At 43.7% G+C, this 26456-nt stretch overlaps 1 protein-coding gene across 1 annotated transcript in view; it reads right to left on the minus strand.

Annotated features, from left to right (window-relative positions):
* The window catches only part of STARD9 (StAR related lipid transfer domain containing 9), a 155529-nt gene that overhangs the window by 14188 nt on the left and 114885 nt on the right, over positions 1-26456 (minus strand). The window contains exons 22-29 of the mRNA XM_044271258.1: positions 25053-25539; positions 17028-18574; positions 16818-16953; positions 16499-16605; positions 11071-14482; positions 10300-10497; positions 1170-1344; positions 604-747 (exon numbers count right to left, since the gene is read on the minus strand). Of these exons, the coding sequence (XP_044127193.1) occupies positions 604-747; positions 1170-1344; positions 10300-10497; positions 11071-14482; positions 16499-16605; positions 16818-16953; positions 17028-18574; positions 25053-25539 (6206 nt within the window). The remainder of the gene's footprint in view (positions 1-603; positions 748-1169; positions 1345-10299; positions 10498-11070; positions 14483-16498; positions 16606-16817; positions 16954-17027; positions 18575-25052; positions 25540-26456) is intronic.

Consider the following 26456-nt stretch of genomic DNA (forward strand, 5'->3'; position numbering starts at 1 on the left):
GCCATACACTATTAGAGATTTTCAGCATAAATAATCTTTTTTGGGGACAAACACAACTGCAGGCAGCACTATCTGTGCAGCATTTATAAAGTGAAACCCACTGGATCCCATTATAATGAATGGGGATCCGGCGGTGTGCAGACAGTATCTCCGGCTGTCTGCTCCTCTACTCTCCTGCCGCAGAGGTGAACCCTCAGTACACAAATAATTCACACAAAAAAGTAGCATTAGAACAAAACCTTTCCAGAGCAATTTAAGAAATTAAAGCTGGGCTAATGACAATAAGAAATGACAATTATTTTAAGGATCTGTAAAATCTGCCTAGTTGCAGGTAAAGCGTTGTGGTTGTCCACAGCAAACAATTAGATCAGTTCTTTCATCTATTAGTAAAAAAAAAAAAAAAAAAGAGACTAATTTGGTTGTTTGATATTGACAATATCGTATAAAGGAGGGGCACTCAATTATTTGAGAACTCTGGGCAGCAGATACAATGTTATTTATTGATCACCAATAGAACGCCTCATATGCATAAAATCGCATCAAGAAAAATCACGTCTGATATTGACAATAGTTTCACAGTCTGTCTGTGCAGCGGATACTCACCTCCTGGCTGCTGAGCTTGCTGCCCTGGCCAATTGTTGCAGTCATTCCACTGTTATACCCAGAGGTAGGTCCTGAGGACAGGCTGAGACTAGAATTGGTAAATAAAGTGCTGGTGCTTACAAGTGTCTTCATTTTGGTATCATCCTACAAAGAGTAAGCAGTGTAGACAAATGTTTAATTACTATAGTTATAAAAACTAGTTGCACCTTAAAAAATTAGTGTAATACCAGAATGGATGCTGAACACTCAACAACAGATGAGTGACTTTAAAGGGTTACGCATATCGCAAGACTATGGCAAGGATTTCTGAGTGGTGAGGGTCACACTAGCGGGACCCCCACTGATCCTGAGATTTAAATGGCGGCAGCGCTGGGTTCTCTATCCAGTGGAACTCCAGACCTCTGCTCAGCAGGGAAGTACAGCAAAGCTGCATTCATCCGTAACCAAATGCAAGAGGAGTCAAAGGATCTATATAAAACAATTGTACTGCTTCCATATTAGCACTCAGTATATTTTACTGAAAGTGAACTCCTTTGACAGACAGAGAAACAGGGTACCAGGCTTACCTTCGTTAGACTACCTTGTTGTAACCTTCTCCTCTCCATTTCGGCCCTCTCTCGTAACTTGTCCCTTGCTTTAGCAATTTCAGTTTTAGCCTCTTCCCGAGCCTTCTGGTAGTCTTTTAGCATTACTTCAATTTCAGAAGGACACTGCAGGGCTCGACTCTTTGGTTCCTGAATCCTAAAGGATAAACATTTATATTAACATGTGCAACTGATCACCGGGTTCTATAAATTAGAATTTCATAATAATCTCCAAGAACACCACATTGAAACCTTTGTCCTTTGTTATGTAGGATATTCCTACCTAATCACAGATTTCAGTCATGCACTCCTGTAAGAGAAGACTCCTTGTGCCTCCCTGATGGTTCAGATATGCTACTACCATCATGTTGTCTGATCTCACTTTTACATCCTTCCCTATTAATTCTACTAATAAAGCTTTTAGAGCCTCCTAGACTGCTGATAGCTCTCTCCGATTTGAGGACATTACTGCTTGCACCATTGACAATTCCCACTGTAACAAGAGATGAGACCAGTGGGCCCTCCAACCCCACAGGTGTACATTCACGATATCTATCTCCAGACCTTTTTGCACCCAAGAAACTTCGTTCTGCAGACTGTTTGGAGACAGACACCAATTTAGAAATTGGGCAATTTCTGTAGGAATCTGCATTTTGTGGTCTAGCAATTTCTTTGTACTAGCGCACAATATAAAGGGGTGTTTTGTACTGACGCACTATCTGTGTGGTACCAGTATTTTCAGGGGGACTTTCTGCAGGAAAGTATTGGGGAGCACAGTGGACACAGTATTGGGGGTGGCAGGATGGGGTGTTGAGAAGATGAGGAGAAGGATGGAAAAGTAGGAAAGTAAGATGTCAATTTGTTAAAAACTCTGCAGAGACGCGGCTGAAAGAAGTCACCATGGTGGTCTGGTCTGACAGGAGAAGAAAAGGAAAGAGAATATCTACATCAGAGAAGAGAAGTCACTGCATGTAAGAGGTACATATGTGGCGCTGTATTACCCAGTATGTCTTTAAAAGGGGTTGTCCGCTTTTTTTTTCTTCTTTTTTTGTATGAGCGCTGCCTTCTCTGCTCTGTTTACCTGCTCATCACTGCAAATGCTACGGTGAGCAGGTGAACAGAACAGAGAAAGCATCTCTCATATGAGCGCTGCCCTCTCTTCAAATAGCTGATTGTCGGGGGTGCCGGAGGACCCCGGCTGATCTGATATTGATTACCTATCCTGAGGATAGGTCATCAGTAGTAAAAAGAGGACAACCCCTTTAACAGTAGGACTGGAGGGAAGGGTGGGGCCATTTCAATATTTGCCTTGGGCAGAAGAAAAGCTAGGTGCACCAGCGCGGAGTGAAAGGGAGGGGAGGCCCAAGCTGAACTCTTGCACCAGGGCCCATGAGCCTTTCGCTACGCCCCTTTACATATTATATACACTGCTCAGGAATAGATCACTGGTTTATTCACAAGCACAATATATGATTATAAAGATACCAGTAACGTGTTAGCGTCTAAACATAGAAAAAAACATGCTTTTCTATGTAGTAATCTTATAACTTAGGGATAAGTGCTTGGTTTTGTATATAGAAATCCGTTTCTAAGTTCAAGTCCCAGTAGAGAGTGCTTTTTCCTGTTAATTTTTTCCTCTCTTTTAAACAGTAAGAAAAGGCTGTACTATAATAATATATAATCATATAATAACAAGAAAAGGCCTTAATATATTTAGAATAGTGTTGTTTTTTTCTTAGAAACCTAAAACCTATTAGCTTTTTAAGTATAAAAACATTATTCTTAATATGACAAGGATAACTAGATTTTTGTACTTATCGTAAAATCTGTTTCTCTTCCGTTTATTAGGGGACATAGGCTTGACCTTGGGTATAGCTATTGCCACTAGGAGGTGACACTAAGCACAAAAGTGTGAGCGCCTCCCTCCAGCTATACCCTTCCTACAGGGACTAAGCTAAAACAGTTTGTGCAAAAGCAGTATGAGAAGCAAAAGAAAAAACAGGAAAACCAAACAATGTACAAACCCAGAATCACACAGGTCACGGCGAGGCCCGCAGCCAAAGAAAATGGGTGGGAGCTGTATCCCCCAACGAACAGAAGAGAAACAGATTTTACAGCAAGTACAAAAATCTAGTTCTCTCATCCGTATCATTGGGGGACACATGCTTGACCTTGGGATGTTACAGAGCAGTCCCAGGGGTGGGCCATAACTAAGAAGCCCTCCGGCCAATCAGAGAACCGCCGTCTGCAATACTCTACGTCCCAGAGAAGCGTCAGAAAGATGCAAAAGTGTGTAATCTGTAAAACTTGGAAAAGGTGTGTAAAGACGACCAGGTAGCCGCCTTGCACACCTGAAGGGCCGAAGCCCCATGATGTACTGCCCAAGAGGCCCCCACTGCCTGAGCAGAATGAGCAGTAACCTGGAAGGGCGGGGCCAAACAAATCCATCGGGAAATTAAAACTTTGGACGCAGCCAGCCCTTGTCTCGGTCCCTCTGGAATGACGAATAGAGAACCCGTCCATCGGAAAGAGAACGTCTGAGACAGATAGATGCGAATGACCCGAACCAAATCTAGAGTGTGGGGCGACTGTTGACAAGGATGAGACGGGGCAGGACAAAAGCAAGGGAGAATGATCTCTTCATTGAGATGGAATGCCGACACAACCTTCAGAAGGAAGGAGTGGACAGGGCAAAGGACCACTTTGTCCTGGTGGAGAATAAGGAAGGGAGACAGACAGGAAAGAGCCGCTAGCTCTGACACCCCACAGATGGAAGTGATTGCCACCAAAAAGGCCACCTTGTAGGACAGAAAGCGAAGGGACACCTGCTGCAAAGGCTCAAACGGAGAGGACTGAAGAGCGTTGAGCACCAGATTAAGGTCTCACGGATTCAACGGAGGACGGTAAGGGGGCGCAGCGTACGCCAGCCCCTGCAGGATGGTCCGAACTGCAGGAAGCAAAGCCAGGTTTCGTTGAAAAAGAATGGAAAGGGCCAAAACTTGCCCTTTGAGGGAACTGATAGCCAGCCCCAAGTCCATGCCCGACTGCAGGAAGGACAAGAGTCAAGGCAACGAGAACCGAATGGGAGACAACTAGTGCCATTCACACCAACTAAAGTAAGACTTCCAGGTCTGGTGATAGATCCAGGAGGAGGATGGTTTCCTAGCCCGAATCATGGTCTGGACAACAGCATCCTAGAAACCCAGACCCCTTAGTGCAGCGGCTTCAACTGCCATGCCGTTAAATGTAGTGACCCGAAATTCAGGCGGAAGATCGGTCCCTGCGACAAGAGGTCCTCCTGAAGGGGATGACGCCAGGGTTCGTTGGCGAGGAGGGAGACGAGGATCCTTGGACCTCGCCACAAAGGTCTCTACCTTGCGGTTGAAGCGGGAGGCCATGAGATCCACATCCGGCCGACCCCATCGCTCGCCGATTGCGAGAAAGACCTGTGGATGCAGAGCCCATTCGCTGGGATCGAGTCTCTCTCGGCTGAGAAAGTCAGCGATCCAGTTGTCGACGCCGGGGATATGAACTGCCAACAGAGCTGGAACATGGCTCTCCGCCCAAGAGAGGATGAGTGCTGCTTCCGACATGGCTGCGGGGCTCCAGGTGCCACCCTGGTGGTTTAGATATGCGACTGCCGTGGAATTGTTGGATTGAACCCGAACTGGATACCCCCCAGAGATGGTCTGTCCAATGAACCAGAGAGACGAATAGCTAGCAATTCCAGAATATTGATCGGAAGTTGGTGTTCCTTGCGGGACCGAGAGATTGTCCAGGACTCCCCCTAGCCCCGGAGACTGGCGTTCGTCGTCAACACTACCCAGCAGAGGGGAAGACGGAGCAGCCCGATGTCAGCATTAGAGACTTCAACAACCACCGAAGGTCTCGGCGTGTCGGGGCTGGGAGACGGATGAGTCGATCCAGGGAGCCTAGGGAACGGTCCCAAATGGACAGAATGCACTGCTGAAGAGCCCTGGTATGGAATTGAGCATAGGGCACTGCTTCGAAGGAAGAGACCATGTGGCTCAGAGCCCTCATGCACTGGCGAATGGGAAGAGGCTGAGTCCGCAACAAAGGGAGGATCTGACGACGGAGAGCAGAGAGTTTGTCCGGGGACAAGAAAATCTTGGCCCGAACGGTGTTGAATAGCATGCCCAGAAAGATCATCTGCCGAGATGTATGAAGACATGACTTTGATAGGTTCAGAACCCATCCGAAGCGTTCCAGGGTGTCCCAGACGATGCGCAGGCTGTCCGCCGTTGCCTGGAGTGACGGACCCTTTATCAGGATATCGTACCAAGTACGGAAGTACCACTATCCCCCTGGTATGAAGCAGAGCCATGACTGAGGCCAGAATCTTGGTAAAGACTCTGGGAGCTGTGGCAAGACCGAATGGGAAGGCCACAAACTGGTAATGAAAAGGTCCCACTGCGAACCGAAGATATTTGTGGTGACTGACGCAGATGGGAATATGGAGGCAGGCGTCCTTGATGTCTATCGAGGACAGGTATTCCTCCGGGTCCATGGATGCAATGACCGTAAACAGGGACTTCATTCGGAAGCGGCGGAGCCGAAGGAATCGGTTGAGGGCTTTGGAGGTCAAGGATGGGACGGACCGTACCCTCCTTCTTGGTGAATGCAAAGAGATTGGAGTAGAATCCGCGAAAACGGTCTTGAGGCGGAACCGGGACAATCATTCCCTGCCGCAGAAGGGAGAGAATAGCCTGAAAAAAGGAATGGGCGGCAGAGGGGGAGGTCGGAGGGGACAAGAGAAAAAAAACGGGGAGGAGGTGGGGACCGGTACTCCTCCAGTTTGTAACCCTCCTATATGACTTCTCGCACCCAGGCATCCGAGACATGAGCTAGCCAGACATGCTGGAACAGATGAAGACGACCTTCCACTCGACTGGGGGAGTTCCAGAGGCCACCCGTCATGCAGAGCAGGACTTGGGGGTATAGGGCTTGGAGCCCTGCTGGCGAGGATGCAGGGAGGGCGAAGCTTGATAGATGGTTTGTGCTTCTGCTCTGGGGCAGATTTATCGGTTGGCCGAATTGGGCTGGAGAAACTGAGAAAGGGCCGAAAAAGAGGTCTGCGCTTTTTAGATTTGTTGAAGCGCGTCCTGCTCTGCCGCAAATCGGTGCTTTTACCCCCTGTAGCATCAGAGATAATCTCATCCAGACGCTTGCCGAAAAATCTGCTACCTGCAAAGGGGAGGGACGTCAAAGTAGTTTAGAAGCATTATCCGCCGCCCAGCAAGATAGCCACAGGGTATGGCAAATAGCCACCAAAAGGGCCAAAGAGTGGGCCAAAAGCCTGGCCGCGTCCAGAGAGGCCTCACAGATGTAAGAGCTGGAGTAGGAATGTTGCACTGCAATATCCGAAAGTTCCTCCGGGAAGTCCCCAGAGACGAGGCCATAGGCATGGTGGTATTCTTAGCCAGGCGGGATACCGGAGGGTCAACAATAGGAGAGGACGACCACCTCTTTGTCAAATCCTCTGGAAAGGGATATAAGGCGTCTAAGCATTTCGGTAAAGCAAAACGCCTGTCAGGCAAGTTCCATTCCTTGGAAATGGAGGAATCAAACTCCGGGTGGTTGGGGAATGACGGGATCGCCTGAAGGAAAAACCAGAAACGGCAGAGGAGGGCGCAGGGTCCTTAACCTGTAAGGTTTCTATAACCGCTGCGATAAGAGTGTCTACCATAGTGGACAGTTTGGAAGACTGGTCCTCCGGTAAGACAAAGTCAATGTCTGACAACTTTTCCTCAGAACACGCCTCTTCTATTAAGAACGCATTTGAGCGAGACTCCCTGGGAGGTGGCAGGGAGGTGGATGAAACGGGGGATGCAGACGCTCTTCGAGGAGAGGGTGGTCTGGCCCGTTTTGCAGGATGGCCGCGATAGAGGGCAGCAGAGGGGTCCCCAGAGTCTGACTCATCAGAGGGTGGCTGCGCGGCTAAATGCCCCAGCATATTCACAATGGCCCTGTTGGAATGGGAAACGTCTTGCACATCTTATACAGACAGCGCACCCACACCGGCTCTACCATGGCTGGGCAGGAGGGGCGACTGGGACAGGGTCAGAGCTACTTGGTGGTGGAGAAGAGCAAGAGGAGCAGAGGGGTCCAACTGACCGGATGGGAATTTTGATCGACAAGAAGCACGGAAGTGACCACCGGCTTTGGGGCCTGGGTTCGGACATAGTTAGTACCTGTGGTGAAAGGTAGAAGGGTAAGCTAGACCCTGTAGGAAGGAGGGGAAAAAGTTTATCCGGCCGGTGCCCCTTACTGCAGCCTGTTCAGAGAAAATCTGGTGGCAGAGTCCGCAGAGGTCCTCCTGAAGAGATGGGTGGAGTCAGAGAAACCAGCGTGAAAAATTTACGCCAAGAAGCCAGAACTCATACCCCGCCCCTATAATGGAGTCGGCCGCCTGCTAAAAAGAAAAAGGAAAGCATCAACTGACTCCCCAGGACTCTCCCCCACACCTCCAGTACAGGGGTGGTGCTGCAAGGAGCCCTGGCCAAGCAGAGATGCCAGCCGGGTGAGAAGTATCCACGGCAAGCGGATCAGCCCAGAAAGAAGCTTGGAAAGTACAGAGGGTTTCTCTTCACCCCACCTTCACAGGAGAGCTGACATGCATCTGCTAACTCTTTCACCGCCTGGACGGACAAGGCTTCGTGGGGGCCATCCTAGCAAGTAACTTGTGAAGGGAGAGGGGGGCTTGGAGGCAGGAATACATAACCATCCGGCGTCTTCTGCCCCCCTGGTTCCAACCGGGTCACCGCTTTCAGTGGGCGGCCCCTTGGGGAGGGCCGCTACACCGCAACGGAGGGGACTTGACGTGGGCGGCCATGGTGACCCAAAGGCTGGCGGGATGCAGAGGCTTTAAGAACCTCTGGTCCTCCTTGTCTTCTGGAGACCAGGAAGAAGCAGCGGGCTTGGGGACCCCCTGGTCTCCCATCTCTTTGGTGGGAGTGCAGGCAGCAAGGACTGCCTGTAATCCCGATGGAAGAAAAAAATAAATAAAAAATCAGCAGACCTGCAAAGCAGGGAAGGTCTGCCTCCTACTGAAATGATACGGATGAGAAATAGACTTTTATTATGTGTTAAATGTGGAAGAAAAAAAATATCTGCTGAAAAAAACCTTAAAGGGCTTCTGTCACCCCACTAAACTCATTTTTTTCAGAGAAGACGTAATCGGCGCAAGCGCACTGAGGGAGTGCTGAGGAGGCGAGCCTCCTTATCTCAGAGGGCCTGCGCCGAATCAACACAGGCGCGCGATTTTTGACAGGGCCAGCCGGAGGAGGAGATCGCGGCTGGCCCTGTCAATCAACAGGAGGAGGGGGTGTTTTTTTGCGGCTGCTACCAGCAAGTAGACGCCCTACTTGCTGGTAGACAGGTAATTAGCATATTATAAAAGTATGTTTTTTTTACATATCTACAGAACGAAAATGATTAATAACATAATGTATAGCTATATCGCAGGATAGGGATTATAAATACCCAAAAAAAAGTGGGGTATGGAGTTTAGTGGGGTGACAGAAGCCCTTTAAGTCTCTCCCAACATTTAAACCTGGGATCTCTACATGCAAAACCAAGCACTTATCACTAAACTATAGGATAAAAAAAAATAGAAAAGCATGTTTTTTCTATGCTTATAACACATATTACTGGTGTCTTTATATTGTGCTTGTGAATAAAGCTGAAAATATGTATATTAGCTTTCTGAGCAGATCTCAATGTGGTGAAGTTAAACATGATACCAAAATTTTGATTCTATTTCGATACCATAAAAAAGTATTGCTATACTCGATACCACGCGAAAAAAATAAAAACAGCTACAAATTTGAGTGCATTCCTCATTTTATGGAACATCCGGCCCATAATAGAACAGTCCTATCCTATTTTTGGGGGGGGACAAGGTGACTAAAAATGGCGAATTGCGCGGCTTTGATTTTTTTTTTCTGTTACGGCGTTCACCGCATAGGATTTTTTTTTTATATTTTAAGAGTTTGCATTTTTTCGGGCGTGGCGATATGTAATATATTTTAATATTGTTATATATTATATTGTTATTATAATATTGTAATTTTTTTTATTGTTTATAAATGTTATATGTAAAATTGGGAAACTTATTATTTTGGCATTTTATTTACTTTTTTTATTTTATTTACTAACTAACTATTAGCCCCCTTAGGGGCTAGAACCCTTGTCCTATTCACCCTAACAGAGATCTATTACTATCCCTGCTGCCCTGTGCTTTGTGCACACAGCAGCAGGGAGCTTACCATGGCAGCCAGAATAATAAAGAATAATGGTAATGAGGTGGGGGTTGGGTCTCATATGTTTCAAAGTGGATTGTATCAAATAGTTTTAATTTGGTATAACCTTATATAATCATTGTGAATATCTAACATTATTTATGTCAATAAAAAAGATTTGATTAAAAAAAAAAATTATAATAATAGTAAGACCCGGTATCGGATTGATCCGGGTCTAAAAGGATCAATTGGGTATCGGTACTTCGATACCCGATGCAACTCTATACATAAGTATATGATATGTAGATGCTAGGACACAGCTCTGCCCTCAGCATGCTGATGTCTAGCCCTGTCTATGGGAGGGGGAGTGTGCAGAGCACGGGGGGTATTACAAAGCAGTGCTCCAAGAATTTAGCCCCACCTTCTGGTGCTCAAACTTGCTGATTTGCATATGAATAAAAAGAAAGGTATTGTTTTAATCAGCATGATGAGCCCTACCAGGCGGTATGCGTGATCCTGGTGACAGAACCTCTTTAACATGTGGCAGTGCTAATGTCTGACAATTTTGTGCATTTTATTGAAATTACTGTTACTGATGCACAGAGTGACCTTTGTGGACTCCAGATGTCAAACATGTGGCACCTACAGCTTCTTATACAGTATGTTGATATGGATAAATTTGTACACCTGTCACTTTATTATGTTTACATTAAGTGTTACTCTTTGAAGCGTTCTGCTTTTTTCAGTTGGTTAGTCAAATATCACGTTTTTTATTTCGGACCATAGCCTAAAAGCTTGCATCAAAATATAGTTAACAGTTCATCTTTTGTGGAAACTAAATGTCCTCTAACCTGGTATTATCAACCACATCCCTCCTGAGCTGCTGCAGGTACTCTCTACGCCGGCTGGGCAAGTCAGACTCCCTCAAGGATGTCAGTGATGTCTGAGACGCACTCAGCTGTTTCTGGGGGCTGAGACTACGACTTCTCCTAAAACGCTGAAGCCTCTCCTCCCTTTCCTTGCGCACATTTTCAATCATTTTCAAGTGCCTGAAGAAAGAAGAAAGACACATATGTTTAGGGCATAAAAAAAAAAAAAAAATTATATATACATACACAAGTTATGTTGTTATTAACCCAAACAGTAGATACAGACAAAAAATTGAATCAAAAAGTCCTAAAAACGCTACCATAAAATCTACAGCTGATCCTACAAAAAAAATAAAAAATAAATAAATAAAATACTATATAAATTAGGTATGACTGTAAAAAAGTTATACCGCACAATGCAAACTGGAAGGGAATAAAAAGTGATCAAAAAGTCTTAAAAATGGTAGTATAAAATCTACAGGTCATCCTGCAAAAAAAACAAAAAAAAAACAAGCCCTCAATAGTCCATGAAAAAATATATATATGGGTGTTTGAATGCTGCAAACACATTTTTTTAAATGTACTTATTGTGCAAAAGTAGTAAGATTTTTTTTTTATGGCTCTGGAAAAGTGGGCGTGAACAAACAAAAGAAAATCACCATGTAATAAAGGTCAAAACTGGCTGCGACAAAAAAGGGTTAATAATTGGACAGCAGAGGTGGTATAAGCTAGAGTTTGTGGATGTACCCTTACCTTTCGTACAACTGTTTCTTTATAGATACGGTATCTTGAGGATCCATCTTTCCTGTTTGGAGCACTCTCAGAAGTGCATCTGTTTCTCCAATGCCATAGCTCAGTTTGGCTTCTGCAAGTTGAACAGTAAGAGGTAGTGGATTCATCTCCAAGTGTATCGCAGATAAAACCTCTGCCCGTTCTTTTTGCAGCCTCTCAATTTCCTGCGATCTACTGTCAAGCGCTTCCTGAGATGCTCCAGTCTTCGTAGGACTTCCTCTCATATTCAGATTAGGACTGCTGCTTACCATTCCATTCTTCGTTGAACCGCACTGAACTCCAGACCAATTGCTGAATTTATTGTGCATGGGTAGATCATGTAAAACATAACCATGTGGTTTCTGACAGGTTCTCAAGGCTGGATCCAGACCAAGAAGAATGTCAGTATTACACTCGCTTTCTACAACTGATAATCCATCTTCTTGTAAGTGCAAATCAAAGCCACTAATCTGTGAAGGTGAATAGCTTCTATTTTTATTGTACGAGTTACCGGAAGTTATGGTAAAACTGCCAAGATCATTCTTATCACTAATAAATTCTTTTGGACTTTGTCTTAGGATCTGCTCATCTCTGCTTGTTACAGTCTGGGACATTAGAGAGAGATTTTGAAGAGACTGCAAGTGCTCCCAGGGGTGACGGGCCTTCTTCCCATGCATGGCAGTAAAATGACTTACACCATTACATTTTTTTTCACTACTTGTAATCTCCGAGTTGCTACTGGATTGGTTGGTGAAAGAGTCTGCATCTCGTAAAATGCAACCTTCACTCACAAATCTCTGGAATTTTGCGCTTGAAACTTTTTTTCTGGTGGTTTCCTTCAATGAGCTACTCCGTGCAGCTTCATATTCATTGCCTGCATTTGATTCACTGTCTGTTTCCGTTTGTGAACTGTTCAGTTGTAGATCACGGAGCTCACGTTCTTTTCTCTTTCTGTTACGAAGAATTTTAGCAAAATTCTGATAATTTAAATGATTATCACGTACCAGTTTATAGTGAAATTTGTTACTTGCTTTCACAGTTAGAATTGGTGATGATGCTCTATCTACCATTGCAGTTTTCTCATAATAGCTGGTGTGGTACCTTGCGGTGTCAACCGCACTAGAAGATGGACTATGTACCACCAGATCTTCTGCACATTTATTCACATTGGTGGAAACAGAAGAACTTTTGGAGGACGAATATGGGAAAGCTGTAGATGACTTGTCCTGTGAGCCAGTTAACAATGGGATGGATGCTCGAACTTGTGGTGAATGATACACAACACGCTCTGATTGTTTGGAAAGTTCAAACTCATGTAGGTTTGGTAGACTTTGTGTTCGAGTTTTAGTCACTTTACTTTGTTCTGTTTTTTGAGGAATGTGAGTCAACGAATCTGTTCCCAGGACCTTAACTATAACATTTATTCCTGAGGTGCTTAGGAAATGTTTGCGCTCGCTTGTATGTTTTTGTGCATTTTTCACTATGTGTGAATCTGTCTGAATGCCTTTGTCCACAGATGTCTGTGTGGAGGAGTCTCTCACTGATCTTTTCATAATGTGGTCTTCACAATCTCTTTGCATCTTGATGTCCTCCGTCCTTACATTTTCAGGATGATGTTTTGAGAGATTTCCTAGCAATTCTGATGTTTCTTGCAGAAGTTGTGACAAGTGTAAGGACATGCTCTGCACGCTTGAACAAGATGCAGGTCTTTGGCATATGTTCTTGTTCCTCATCTGCTCTGAAGGGCATATTTCGGTGTGGTTTCTCTGATGCCTAGAGGTCTTCCGATGTTTATGCTTAATGTGTGGGCCCTGTTCGCCAGATACTTGCTTTACGGGTTCATTACAAGTCTCTGACTCTGATGTATACAAAAATATGATTTCATCCAACTGTGAGTGGTCTTCAAATTTTGTCTCTAACCCAGAAATTCCTGTAAACTCTGCTCTATTACCTGTACATATCACAGCAGATTCATCAGATAGCAGTTCCTGAGAATCATCCAGTGAAGTTATATCTGGCCTTGAATCGTTCCTTCCAAGACTACTTATAGTACTGGTGGATACTGCTTTAGCATTTGCATAGGAGCTAAGATGAGAATGAAATGGAGAATTGTGACTGTTAAGCCCTTCGTCAACACTGGAGCAGCGCATCAGTTTATCAGCCTGTTCTCTGAATTCAGCACAGGATACATCACTGGCACTGTTGAATGTGCAGTGCCTCCATCCAGGTTTGGGACTGCCTTCTTGCTGCCAAGAATGAACAAAGGGATTTATGTCACTTGAGGAGAAGTGAAGACTTTCAGCATTGTCTACAACATCTTCCATTAAAACACTATAGTTTGTTGTATGATACGGTGACTGGACTGTTTGAGTGTGATGATCAGTCATATTATCTTGCGCACATACCTCTGATTTTATCTCTAAATTGCTATGCTCCTTCATAAATCTTCCAACAGAATTTGATCTACTTAGTAAAGTGCCAACAGGGGAGGGAGAAAACTCATTTGTATCAGACTCTGTTGAATCCATTTGATCTAGAACATTGGGATGTTCAGGGGATGGAGTTTTAATGCTGTCCATGCTTGGTGACATTTCTTCCTCAGAAGTGGCAGACTGAGAGATTTCATTAATGTCCTTTTTACTTACTGATGAATTCGGTTCACATCCAGTTAACATGTTCACTAACCTGTTTTGCACACCAGTGACGTTCTTCATAACCAAATATCTGGATGTATCCGTGTCACTGGAGGAAATGTCTGTTGAATCACTCAGATCTGAAGAATATTCTCCACAGACTTCTGTAATCAGACACTTTTCTTCAAGTTCACCATTTTCTTTGTCTCCTACAACTACAGGACAAGTCACTTGGTCATCTACTCTGTTACTGTGGGCAGGTTGTGCTAAGTTCTGGTCACAAAACTGTTCCAATTCGCATACCACTTTACAAACCTTTCTGTCCCTCATAGGACTGGATAAATCATTTGTCATGCCCAAGTTGCAGTCCCGTTCCCCATAAACTTGATCAGCAGATAAATCTTGTAGAGATGATGTAGAACAAGTCGGCTGATACATGTTGTCTTCTATGCAATGTCTGGCATGTGCATTTTCTGTAACCAATTCTACCATTTCTGATTTCGCACAATTTTTAATTGCACCCTCTTCATTCTGATCTCGTGGAAACACATTCTTGTTGAAATACTCAGAGGCTGGGTCCTGCAATGTGTCAGACCTCATGTTGCACAATGATCTAGCATTTGATAAATTATCTTCATCTTTCGACTCTAGATTGGTGTTTTCCTCTTCAGTTGTACAGAGAGCCGACTCGTAATGATGTAAGCAAACATCTCTTGACCCTTTCTTACTGCATTCATCTTCACTGGTTTTAGTATATTTTCATACTTGTTTGTTTGTGTCAATAAATTGTCTTCTTCTTGTGTTTTGTCATCACTCCATGTATCACTAGAAAGTCCACCAGTGCTCTCAGGTTTACTTTGCAAGTTGCTATGCATATGTAATGTTACTGTTAGAAGATGTAGCGATGGTCTCTGTGCTGTCTTCAGACCCACCATATTGTTTTGGCATTACAAACCTACAATTTGCATCCACACTCCTCATGACACTACTACAACCTCTGGTCTTTAATGTGCTACTAAGTTGTAGGTCTCCTATTTTGGGGGTTATAGCCTCCATCAGCCTCCATAATATCCTCTGCATTTGTAGCAATTTTTACTGTACTCGTGCTTGGAAAGCTACTGCTCAAGACACTTTGTTTAGAAGCAAACACTTCTTTTGAACAGTCCATATTGCCAGAAAACATACCTTGATCAAGACTTTCAGTTTGATATTTTACTTTACAAAAAGGTTCATTCTGCAATTTTGCCTCATAATACAGAAGAGGTAGACATGTGGCACTCATATCTTCTAACAAATTGCGATTGGCAGAAGCATCTCTTTCTTGCTGGAAATCGGCGGATGAATCCTCCGCGACATATCCTAGTTCTGTACTGTTTTCAGACCCACTACAATCTTTCCAGTGATCACCCTCAGTGTCGCTGATGAAGTCAATTCCAGTACTTTATATTACTATTAATATCCGTAAACTTTTTTAATTTTGCATGTTCTACAGGAATAGTTTCATTTAGGACAGATGGATAGGTTTCACATGATACTTCTGGACTCTCTTCCTTCAGAATTTGATATTGTGTATGGTCATGCATTGACAAATCCCTGTTAGAGGATTTAGTATCAATAGCTGGGAAGACATAGACCTGTTTGGATGCTTCACAAGCAGGAACCAAATGGTTGTGTGTGGCTATTATATCGTCTGCACTTTTACTCTGATGTGTTTCATGTGAAAGCTGCATATTCTTAGAGTGAAGCTTTGGAAAAAATCACATCATTACTTTGGCTTTTATTACTAACTACACTCAGAGCAGAGCAGATGCCTTGTTCCCATTGTATACTGACTTTTAGGAGACCCTTCAGGTTGACAAATGAAACACGTCCTTTGCGAACCCACATAGCGACTCACGATCACTCTCCAACGTATTGGTTTCTGATAAAGTCCTTTCATTTGGGGGTGAACATGCTTTGTCATCTGTTATATGTGCAGTGCTATCAAATTGATCATGATCTCTAGATTTAGACTGAATGCAATGAATCACTGTGTCTTGGTTTGGAGAAGGTGTGACAGCTACATATTTCATGCTTGAAGAGTTTTCAGTAATGTCAGCCATGTGACAATTTTTGTCTAAAATGCTATTATCTTGTATTGTACAACACATGTCTTTACTTTCATTTGAGAAAAGGCTATTAGGTTCTGTTGCAACTTCGATGCAACCATCTCTGACCAGATGACTTGCGAGCTCTGTGACTGGAGAGGGGTCTATGGCAGTGGGTTCTACCACAGTAGTTTTTTCCCCTTTGTGGCAAGGTGAATTTGCTTTCTGATTGGGTTTTACATACATTTCTTCGATAACAAGGGTCAGGTACAGATTGCTTTTGGACTAAGCACTGTTCATTAACCTCTTTACTGATAAGTTTTGTTTCTTGAACAGGATTTGTTTCCTTCTCAGTTTTGATGTCTGCGTTTGTATTAATGTCCTCCTCGACTGTCGACCTTTGAATTTGTGATGACAACTTGATGGCATCAGAATCACAATAAGTTATATGATCGTCTTCTTTAAAATGACTCATACTCAAGTTTTTTTGTATTGATTCAGAACACAGAGTTCCAAAAATGACAGTTTCTTGACAAATGGGAGAAATGTTCTGTTGTGGGTTATGCAGGTTCTCAAGCCGAGCGTGCAAACATATTGGCATTGCATAATTTGTACAATGACCGACTCCTTTTGTAGTTGAATTAAGATGTAAATGTTCTTGGGTTAGAGGCAAATTTAGTAGCTCTTTACCGTCGCACATCTCTGTTGGATCCACAAGGGAGATTTCATTAAGTTCCTTAGAGCAGAGTTTTTCCCTTTTTGCATTCAGTTGCTCATCTTCTCCCTGAATTTCTTTCCTGAAAGTTACATTTTTAGAGCAGGTTACTGCAGTTTCTAAAGAGCTTGCAATGTTGTCTTCACTTTCTGAACATGGTTTACTTCTTTTGCATTCAGTTAGATCAGATGACAACTCTGGAATACTCAGTGAATTATTTTGGCCAGAGTAAAGAGAGTCTAAGTCGGTGGAGTATCTCCTATCTAAATAATTACAGTCTGATGGACGACACACCTGGCCATTTTCTTCTTGCACCGTTTTTCTTCCTTTAACTGCATATGTATTTGGTGGTCTGTCTTGTGTTTCTGTATGAGAGACAGAGCAGACACTTGAATGTTGCACAGATTTTCTATGGGGAGCTTCAAGATGACTTGGAAATTGGTCAGATTTAATGTCAGAAACGTTATCATTACTATACGAATGGTTTTTCTCATCCTCTCTAACATGACACTCTAATTTTGGAAGCAAAGGCAGGAGACAAAGCATCCCCATGTACAGTATTCTCATTTGGCTTCACAGTATCTGTTTGAGTTGATAATCCAGATGAACTAGAAATGCTATCACAAGAAAGAGAGATTGTCTGAGATGTCCCATCGCATATATTCGAAAGGATAGCAGGGTGGTACTCCATTTCTCTGGGTAAACTGACATCACAGTAATCAGGGGTAGGTCCATCATTCACCTTGAGATAAAATGAATTACTAATGTCCAAGCCACTATCTTCTCTTGGTCCTGCAATGTTTTCCTTTTTTTTGTCTTCTTCATTCAAGATCAAACTCCTTGGGCTTTGAAGCTTCCAAAAGATCTCAGCTGGAAGTTCTTCCGATGAATCCGCCTCAAGTACATCTTCTGCATCAGCTAAGCTATCTAGAGAGAAGCTCTTGCTCAATCCAGTCATGACTGATCCAGTTGTAACTAAAGGGAAAGAGTTGTGTTCTCCAGCAAAAGATGTGGTTGGGGATGTTGCCTCAATAGTCTTGTATTTGTTAAATCTTCTTTTATTGGGTCTCTCTTTTCTCTTCTCTTTTTCAGCAAGAGAGTCTTGAGACATCTGGCTATCTTCACTGTCTGAATCCTTCTGCCTATTGTTACTTCTTTGCCTCTGTAAATCCTCCTGTTTGAGCTGTTCAGCTAAGGCACTGGCATAAGCAGAAGAAAGAGAATCAACAGAATAGAAACTTTCACTATCCGAGGAATCAGTATGGTTGTCCTTACAGTCTTCCAGTGTTTGAATATTTGCTTTTAGGAGTACCCTATTGGGTCTTTCTGTGCTTATCCTGCCTCTATTACTTGTTTGGTTTTCTCCACGTCTGTTGGCTATCTTGGAAATGTTATTAATAGATGATGAAACCTTATTAACTTGCTCAGCAGGCTTCCTTTGAGTATTCGATTTAATAGAAGCCATGTTGTATTTGACTGGTTTGCCTTTTATCGTTGACTCTCCCAAAGGTGGCTTCACTTGGCCAGGTGATATTTGTGTGTGCTTTACAGATTTTTGGGGTGGTGGTTTGCCTACATCACTTTTTGGGCTTAACTTGCTCTTTTCTTGTACTGTACTCTTTTTAGGGCCACCAACAGTCAAAGGAGAAGGACTTTTTAATGGCTTCGGCTTGGTGTCCTTAGTTCCTGTAGAAACATTTGCCCGTATGTTTCTTCTTTTTGGTTGTTCAGCTGTGGAGTTATTTGAAGACCCTTTTGACCCACCTCTAGGTTTATCCATTTTTTGACGTTTTTTGCTCATTTGTGGATCACTTGACAAAAAAGCTGCCCCTGCACTGATTTGTTTTATGAGCAAATCAATCCTTTTTTCCTCAACAAATTGCAGATTTTTGGTACTTATACTGAAAGGATTATTCTCCAATTGTTCATTGCTACCAGGATTATCAGAAGAGTTAAGAAGACAATCTATGGATACACTTCGTAAAGGATTGCTAACATCATTCTTGGTAGTGTGTGTCAGCTCAGATTTACATTTCCTTTTTAGAACAGCACTGAAAAACATAATAACACAGTGTAGTTAGCAACTGCAATACCAAGTACAATAAAACAAAATTATTAAATGACAGGAATTTTTTTTTATCAAAACCGTTCTTATATGCTACATGCGACTTCTTAAATAATCATAAGAACAATGCCACTTTACACTATTCTGACGTCATTAAAAAATATGTCAGAAGGACCACTGGGAGTCTCTTATTGCATTACAATATTATTGTTTATTTTAATTTATTTCACTAAATTTATTATTAAAATATAATACAAGCAATAAACTATGTACATCAATCATTAATTAAGGCTAGATTCACATGACTGTATGCATTTTGTGGTCCATAAACTGACCATGTGCATCCCGCACTTTTTAAAGGCCCCAGTATCAAAATTCCTATTCCTATCTGCAAAACGGGCAAGAATAGAACATATTCTATTACTTTCAGTAAATAATTTGCTGTGTAAATAGTGTGGCCAGTGATGTAGTATAGGAATATAGCTGTCAGTGTGCCTAGTGCTGTAGTATACACTAGGAACAGAAGTATTCGAACACCCTGCGATTTTGCAAGTTCTCCCACTTAGAAATCATGGAGGGATCTGAAATTCACATTGTAGGTGCAATCCCACTCAGAGACAGAATACAAAAATAAATAAATCAGGAAATCACATTGTATGATTTTTAAAGAATGTTTTTGTCTTGCACTGCTGAACATAAGTATTTGAACACCTGAGAAACAGTAAGAATTCTGGCTCTCAAAGATCTGTGCCTTTAAAAAGTCCACCTCTACTCCACTCATTAATAGCACCTCCACTTAGTAGCACCTGTCTGAGCTCTTTAAAGACACTGTTCAACCCACAGTCAGTCAGACGCCAACTACTACCATGGGCAAGACCAAAGAGACAAAATTGTGGACCTCCACAAGGCTGGAAAGGGCTACGGGGCAATTGCCAAGCAGCTTGGTGAAAATAGATCAACTGTTGGAGCAATTGTTAGAAAATGGAAGAGGCTAAAGACGACTGTCAGTCTCCCTTGGACTGGGGCTCCATGCAAGATCTCACCTCGTGGGGCATCACTGATGATAAGAAAGGTGAGGAATCAGCCCAGAACTCCAAGGGAGCAGCTGGTCAATGACATGAAGAGAGCTGGGACCACAGTTTCAAAGGTCACTGTTTCAAATCGTGCATTGCACGGAAGGTTCCTCTGCTCAAGTCATCACATGTCCAGGCCCGTCTGAAGTTTGCCAATGACCATCTGGATGATCCAGAGGAGGCATGGGAGAAAGTCATGTGGTCAGATGAGACCAAAGTAGAACTTTTTGGTCTAAACTTCACTCGTCGTGTTTGGAGGAAAAAGAAGGATGAGTTGCACCCCAAGAACACCATCCCTACTGTGAAGCATGGGGGTGGTAACATCATGCTTTGGGGGTACTTTTATGCAAAGGGGACAGGTCGACTGCACTGTATTAAGGAGAGGATTAATGGGGCCATTTATTGTGAGATTTTGGGCAACAACCTCCTTCCCTCAGAGCATTGAAGATGGGTCGTGGCTGGGTCTTCCAACATGACAACGAACCTAAGCACACAGCCAGGATAACCAAGGAGTGGCTCCGTAAGAAGCATATCAAGGTTCTGGAGTGGCCTAGCCAGTTTCCAGACCTAAATCCAATAGAACATCTTTGGAGGGAGCTCCGTGTTCAGCGACAGCCCCAAAACCTGGCAGATCTAGAGGCGATGTGTGTGGAGGAGTGGGCCAAAATCCCTGTTGCAGTGTGTGCAAACCTGGTCAAGAACTACAGGAAACGTTTGACCTCTGTAATTGCAAACAAAGGCTTCTGTACCAAATAGTAACACTGATTTTCTCAGGTGTTCAAATACTTATATTCAGCAGTGCAAGACAAATAAATTCTTTAAAAATCATACAATGTGATTTCCTGAATTTTATTTATTTATTCTGTCTCTCAGAGTGGGAATGCACCTACAATGTGAATTTCAGACCCCTTAATGATTTCTAAGTGGGAGAACTTGCAAAATCGCAGGGTGTTCAAATACTTCTGTTCCTCACTGTATGCATATAGCTGTCAGTGTGCCCAGTGCTGCAGCATATATCTTTTAGTGTGCCCAATGCTGTAGTACATGTATATAGCGGTCAGTGTGCCCAATGCTGTTGTATATGCATATAACTGTCAGTGTGACCAGTGTTGTAGTATAATTATACAGATGCCAGTATGCCCAGTGCTGTAGCATATATATTTCAGTGTTCCCAATGCTGTAGTATATGCATATAGCTGTCAGTGTGCCTGGTGCTGTAGTATATGCATATAGCCATCAGTATGCCCAGTGCTATAGCATATGCATATAGCTGTCAGTGTGCCTAGCGCTGTAGTATATGCATATAGCTGTCAGTGTGCCCAGTGCTGTAATATATACATATATCTGTTACTGTGCCCAGTGCTATAGTATATGCATATAAATGTCAGTGTGGTCAGTGCTGTAGTATATGCATATAGCTGTCATGTGGTCAGTGCTGTAGTATATGCATATAGCTGTCAGTGTGCCCAGTGCTGTAGTATAATGTCAATATTACCAGTGTTGTAGTATATGCATATAGATGTCAGTGTGCCCAATGCTGTAGTATATGCATATAGCGGTCAGTATGCCTATTGCTGTAACACATGTATATAGCAGTCAATGTTCCCAGTGCTGTAGTATATGCACATAGCCATCAGTATGCCCAGTGCTATAGCATATGCATATAGCCATCAGTATGCCCAGTGCTATAGCATATGCATATAGCTGTCAGTGTGCCTAGCGCTGTAGTATATGCATATAGCTGTCAGTGTGCCCAGTGCTGTAATATATACATATATCTGTTACTGTGCCCAGTGCTATAGTATATGCATATAGATGTCAGTGTGGTCAGTGCTGTAGTATATGCATATAGCTGTCATGTGGTCAGTGCTGTAGTATATGCATATAGCTGTCAGTGTGCCCAGTGCTGTAATATATACATATATCTGTTACTGTGCCCAGTGTTATAGTATATGCATATAGCTGTCATGTGGTCAGTGCTGTAGTATATGCATATAGCTGTCAGTGTGCCCAGTGCTGTAGTATAATGTCAATATTACCAGTGTTGTAGTATATGCATATAGATGTCAGTGTGCCCAATGCTGTAGTATATGCATATAGCGGTCAGTATGCCTATTGCTGTAACACATGTATATAGCAGTCAATGTTCCCAGTGCTGTAGTATATGCACATAGCCATCAGTGGGCCTAGTGTTGTAGTATATATATTTATCATATTGATGGGGTTACTACTAATGTGAGGCACATAGTTTTATGAAATTAGACTTCCATGTGCCTCACATTAATAGTAAATGACCCCATCAAGTATCTCCTCACATGACAAAAAATACACAGCAAAATAGGGTTAATGCGTGGGTATATTTTTGCGTGGTATTGAATTGGTATCGAGTATTGCAATACTTTTTTGGGTATCAAAATCAAACTTCTGGTATCGTGACAACTCTTTTTTGACAAACTATAATCTTGCTGGCAGCTATATCATGTTAAAGACTTTAATTTTTATAGAGGTTTAAGACCCCTTTACATGGGCCAAAGCACAAGCAATTATCGGGAACACACCAAATGTACCTGATAATTGACTGACCATCAGAGGTGATACATTTATATGCAGCATTCATCTTCTCTATATGGGGATGAACCACCGCTACAGCAATCGCACAATCCCATAAACATTCGAGTTTCTGGGCAGCAGATCCCCGTTTAAACAGGACGATCAACTGCTCAATAATAATGATTTTGGGTGCCCTATCAATGTTGCTTTCACATGGGGGGGTGACTGGTGATAGTGAAGTTTACATGTAAGTTTACATGGGGCAATTATCGTGAAAGAGCGTGCGAGCCAGTGTTACGATAATCCGCCTGCTCATAGGGGTCTTTGCAGGGCCGGCGTCAGAACCCGGCAAACCCGGGCAAGTGCCGGGGCCCTTTGTAAGTTAGGGGGCCCACTCGTCTCCGCGGCGGCCCCTTTAAAATGTTTGCATACAGCCAGATTCATTCATGCTGCGCAGCGCCCGGCCCCTCTCTCACGTGATCTTCTGACTCGAGTCCAGGCACTGCAGTTTCCATAGCAGCGCATGCCGCCCGCACAGATCAATGATCATCCTCTGAGTCTGACTGACTGTAAGCACGCCCCCAGCCAGCAGCAGGACTCGTCTCAGCGCAGCTGCAGAAGACAGGACTGATAGCCGAGCCCAGAGCTGGAAACCTGGCGCCCAGAGGAAAACAGACAAAGCTGAAAGCTGCTGCAGTGCTGCTGCTGGATTTCGTTTTAAATTTAGAATTCAGGTGAACTAGTAAGTCTAGTAAGTTACTAGTAGTAACAGACAGTCACAGAAAGACCAGTTCTTGTAGTATTTATGTTACATGAATGGGGGGCCTGCCGCCTGGGGCTACAGTGAGTGTCACGACTCACAGTCACTGTCTACACCAAAACACCTAAATAAAGGCTCAAAAGAGCCAATAATTGAATAAAGAACAATGACCATGTGTTGCTTTGCTCTTGCTCAGCATCAGCAGCACACATCATGCCTGTAAGGACAAATGCACACGGCTGTGAGCGGTCCGTGGTATCCTGGCCTGGCATCCTGCCGAGAGCAGGAGCGCACGGCGTCATTGGTTGCTATGACGCAATGCGCTTTATGCTGCCGCTGCACTACAGTAATACACTCGTATGATCTATATGAGTGTATTACTGTACTGCAGCGGCAGCATGAAGTGCACGGCGTCATAGCAACCAATGACGCCGTACGCTCCAGCTCTCGGCAGGATGCCAGGCCAGGATACCACGGACCGCTCACAGCCATGTGCATTTGTCCTTACAGGCATGATGTGTGCTGCTGATGCTGAGCAAGAGCAAAGCAACACATGGTCAGTGCCTAATGGGTTACAGTTTAGACCACCTTCTGGTACATGTTGATAATGTTGGCCAAAATGTACACCAATGCCTTATTCAACATCCAGCATAAAGGCAGGGCAGAGTGCTGGTTGCAGTGTGCGATTGCATTTTGTGTTTTTACATGTTGATAATTCCCTTTTAAAACCCCAGTCCATGTCCCCTCAGTACTGGGAATCAGTGGGAGTCATATTAGACGGTAACAAAAGGTTGGAGCATAACTAAAGGTGGAATTCCCTTTTAATGTCTCCTAAAGGTGGCCACACATTAGATAGAAGTTGGTTGACGATTGCACAGGTGTCTGTCCATATGTATGTCTGTCCCTGTGTGTGTGCGCACGCGTGTGTCTGTCCCTGTGTGTGTGCGCGCGTGTGTCTGTCCCTGTGTGTGTGCGCGCGCGTGTGTCTGTCCCTGTGTGTGTGCGCGCGCGCGTGTGTCTGTCCCTGTGTGTGTGCGCGCGCGTGTGTCTGTCCCTGTGTGTGTATTTGACTGTCCCAGTGTGTGTCCTTGTGTATGTCTCTCTCCCTCTGTGTGTGTGTGTCTGTTTCTCTCCCTCTGTGTGCGTCTCTCTCCCTCTGTGTGTGTGTGTGTGTGCGTCTGTTTCTCTCCCTCTGTGTGCGTCTCTCTCCCTCTGTGTGTGTGTGTGTGTGTGTGCGTCTGTTTCTCTCCCTCTGTGTGCGTCTCTCTCCCTCTGTGTGCGTCTGTTTCTCTCCCTCTGTGTGCGTCTCTCTCCCTCTGTGTGCGTCTCTCTCCCTCTGTGTGCGTCTCTCTCCCTCTGTGTGCGTGTCACCATACCATGCCCACAGTGTTCCTTTCTCTTGACGCAGCTGCATCAGGACGTTCTGTACGGGGCAAGAAGAAAAGGAGGAGGCAGCGCCGCCAGCATGGAGTCCGTGGCAGAGACATAGGGAGGCACACTAAGGACCTATGTAACACTACCACATAATCTACACTAGTGTTATCTGTGGTTCTACATAGGACTGCAGGTAACACTACCACATTATTCGCACCAGTGTTATCTGTGGTTTTAAATAGCACTGCAGGTAACACTACTACCTTTTCTGTACTCGGATAGCCATGACTGTTATCTGTGCTGTTACATAGGACTGCAGGTGATATCTACAATATTATCTGTACTCAGAGAGTTAGCACTGTGTATGGGGGCCCACTGAGACTTTATCGCCCAAGGGCCCACATGAACCTGGAGCCGGCCCTGGGTCTTTGGATTCAACATGGAGCGAAATGATAACATGATATAGAAAGGTGGAGGTTTAATGCAGCAGTTACTTACTGCATGAATGTTATGGCTATTGCAAAACTTATATAAAGTTCTAATAAAAAATATGTGTTGTAACTATTTTTTGGCAAGGCATTACAAACCAATACGTGTGACTGATGTGACATAATACGTAAAATAGTGGGTAATATTTTTTGACAGCGCTGTATATAAGTAAATTCCCACAACCAAAAAATATTGTATTAAATATGGTCAATACCTACCTATAGGTATTGGGAAGTGCCTGTAAAGTCCAAGGCAATGAGCATCTTCGGTAGAATGAGAACCCGGAAGGAGAACTACTACTCCTATGCAGAGCTGTAACGCCAGCAGAAGTCTCTTGTACCTTTGGCACATGGAGAAGAGTTGGCTTCACTATGTCATCACTAAGCCAGCAGGCTGCCTGCAGCTGCTGGAGAGTTTTTTTGGCCTCTAAAAGTTTTTGTTTCTTGACAATTCTCTCTAACTGAAGTTTAACCCTCTTTCTCCGGATGTTTCGCTCTGCCCTACGTAGTGAGCATTTTCGGATGAGCTCCAGCTGCACCAGTTTCTTCCCCTCTTGCTCTTCCAGTGATGGCTGGATGTCTGTCTGTACACAGTTCTGAACTTCAGCCTCCACATAAGTCTTTGCTTCAGTCTGAGATGAGGATTCTCGTTTCTGTTGACACACAGCACTTAGACGCTCCTTTTCTTTTACAAGCCACTGTTCATCTGAGAAAAGAAACACAAAGATGTAAATGTTAAGCATAAGGATACAAACCCATTGTACTCGAGACTCTACCTGGTACTCAAAACACCAGAGCATTTGCAGTTGTGTTATTTGGCATGCAACTGTTATGTAACAAGAAAACACCCTAAGAAAATAAAAAGATCTAAATGATTTCATTATTACTATTATTTAGTAGCTTGATCGTAATACCAATGTATGTTATCTTGAAAGTTGAACTTCTGAATACAGCATAAAAACTGAATATTGATTTTCCAAACTTTAAAAGGGGTTGTTCACTTTTTTTTATATATATAGTGATGATCTAGACTCGGTCGTCTGAAACTAGCCTAACTGACACCAGTATACACATGAGTTGACTTGCTCTTAGACTTTAAGGAGGTTGCGCACCTTTTGGGGTGAAGGGGGAGTTGGTAAACCCTCATACAGACCTGCAAAGGGAAACATGCTTGCCTGCGCCGGCTCCGTCGCTGCTCCCTGGATTTAAACTTACTATTTGATGCCACTACAGTCATTCGCTGGCCGCAGCAGTGACCTGCTCCCCTTGCCTCATTACAAATGGCCACATGATACAAGGGGAGCAGGTCAGCGATTGGCTGCAACGGCGTCAAACAGGAAGTTTATATCCAGGGAGCCAATCGGAGCAGACAAGGTTGTTGAGCAAAGGAGCCCGCCCCCAAGGAGCCAGGGTAACTATGCTTTACTTTGCAAGTCTGCCCAGGAGAGGGTGTTTGCCAAAAATACCCCCAAAGGTGCACAACCCTTTTAAAGGAGTTATCTGATTTCATGATATTGATGACTTACCCTCAGAATAGGTCATCAGTATTAGATCGGTGGGGGATTGACAACCAGCTCTGCAGTCAGCTGTTTGAAGAGGATGCAGAACTGGCACAAGTGCCAA

The sequence above is a fragment of the Bufo gargarizans genome, chromosome 11 (assembly GCF_014858855.1).
Source record: "Bufo gargarizans isolate SCDJY-AF-19 chromosome 11, ASM1485885v1, whole genome shotgun sequence".
In the NCBI taxonomy this organism is placed as follows: Eukaryota; Metazoa; Chordata; class Amphibia; order Anura; family Bufonidae; genus Bufo; species Bufo gargarizans.